We start from the raw sequence: 1509 nt of genomic DNA on the forward strand, positions 1-1509 counted from the left end.
CCAGACGGTAATCTGGTGGCTTTAGCATTAAGCTGTAACCGTGTTAAGATATTTGACATAGCCGAAGGCGAGCTAATACAGTTGTGTCAAGTGCATTCGTCGCCGGAGAATGATGTTGCATTTCACCCAGGTGGAAATTTCTTGGTGACTGGCGGCGATGACGGTACAATAACATTGCTTGATTTATTAGAAGGTCGACCAATTTATACACGGTAGTAGTGCACTTTAGCGGAACCAGGTCAAAATGGACGGGAAAATTATACACTAACTGGCCATACTGACAAAGTTTGCGCCGTCGCTTTCTCCACATGGTAGACATTTTGCTTCCGCGGGCGAGGATCGACAGGTAATTTCTGCTTTGTGTGTGAATACATACATTTTTACATACATTAAAAATAATAATATAATATTCATTTAATATACATTTTTTCCCCATATATTCAACAGTTGCTCGTTTGGAAATCTAATTTGCATACATTTGATGCCAATAGCTTTCGCAACAAACAAGCCAGTTCTCAAAGAGTCCAAATTGATTTTAGTCATGCAACTCCGCNTTCAACAGTTGCCCGTTTGGAAATCTAATTTGCATACATTTGATGCCAATAGCTTTCGCAACAAACAAGCCAGTTCTCAAAGAGTCCAAATTGATTTTAGTCATGCAACTCCGCCATAGACACACCAGTTGCTGGAGTACCAAAAAGCTGTGATGACAGTATTTTAATTGATCCACGACAATCGGTGGCATATGGAATGCGTGATGGAAATTTTCTGGTGCTTGATAGCCAATATACTAGAAGAGTGAAACGCTACAAGTGAAACACTGAGATAGTAATTTTTCTTAAATTTCCATCTTTTATTTGCAGTTACATTAAGAAGCTAATAGAGGGCAGAGCTGTTGGTGAGGAAGGTGTCGAGTTACTGCAGTACTGCAACTGGGAAAATCCACATTTCGCACGTGCCCCACTCGTATGGAATAGTAGCTTATGTCAAAAGGCTGGTTTTAGTATAATGCGGCATTCGCAGCATACCCTCACTGGCGCCGAGCCGTTGAAGAAATTTTGGCAAATAAACGTGCAAGAAATAGTTCCGATACTAGCACGCCCATATTCTTGTTAAGGGTCATCAAAAAATTCCTTGTGTTGTAAATAATAAAGGGAATGCCGGATTATACTAAAGCCAGCTTCCCGACATAAACTACTATTCCATACGAACACAGAAATATAAATGTATCTAAAACTGAATAACTCAAATCAAATTGGATTGCATTTACATAATATACCTAATATTGTAATCTGTTTTGATCGTAAAAAATACAACTTGCAATCATTTAGATTATAGTTTTGAAAGAAATTGATTGCAATCGTAAATTGTGTAAAAATTGTTAATAGCAATCTGCGTTAAATTTATGTTCCCCATGTAACGGTTATAAAATACGTTAAATCTGCACTATCTGCATTAACAAAAACTATACATTGGAATATTTAAATTAAAACGATTCATATTTATTTT

General features: G+C 37.2%; 1 protein-coding gene across 1 annotated transcript; it reads left to right on the forward strand.

Moving 5' to 3' along the window:
- Positions 1-585: 585 nt before the first annotated feature.
- On the forward strand, positions 586-1273 carry LOC108368292 (probable ubiquitin carboxyl-terminal hydrolase FAF). Its single transcript, XM_017623137.1, has 2 exons — positions 586-771; positions 864-1273. Exons 1-2 carry the CDS (start codon positions 746-748, stop codon positions 1114-1116), a joined length of 279 nt encoding a protein of 92 aa, XP_017478626.1. The 5' UTR covers positions 586-745; the 3' UTR covers positions 1117-1273.
- The last annotated feature ends 236 nt before the right edge of the window (positions 1274-1509 follow it).

This window comes from Rhagoletis zephyria, unplaced genomic scaffold (assembly GCF_001687245.7).
Source record: "Rhagoletis zephyria isolate East Lansing unplaced genomic scaffold, Rhagoletis_zephyria_1.1 Rzeph_scaffold_00050, whole genome shotgun sequence".
NCBI lineage: Eukaryota > Metazoa > Arthropoda > Insecta > Diptera > Tephritidae > Rhagoletis > Rhagoletis zephyria.

Excerpts from the sequence above, each read along its gene's own strand:
- LOC108368292 (XM_017623137.1), top strand. The coding sequence starts at position 746 with ATGGAATGCGTGATGGAAATTTTCTG. Across the intron at positions 772-863 it reads TGCGTGATGGAAATTTTCTG|TTACATTAAGAAGCTAATAG; the intron begins GTGCTTGATAGC and ends TTTTATTTGCAG.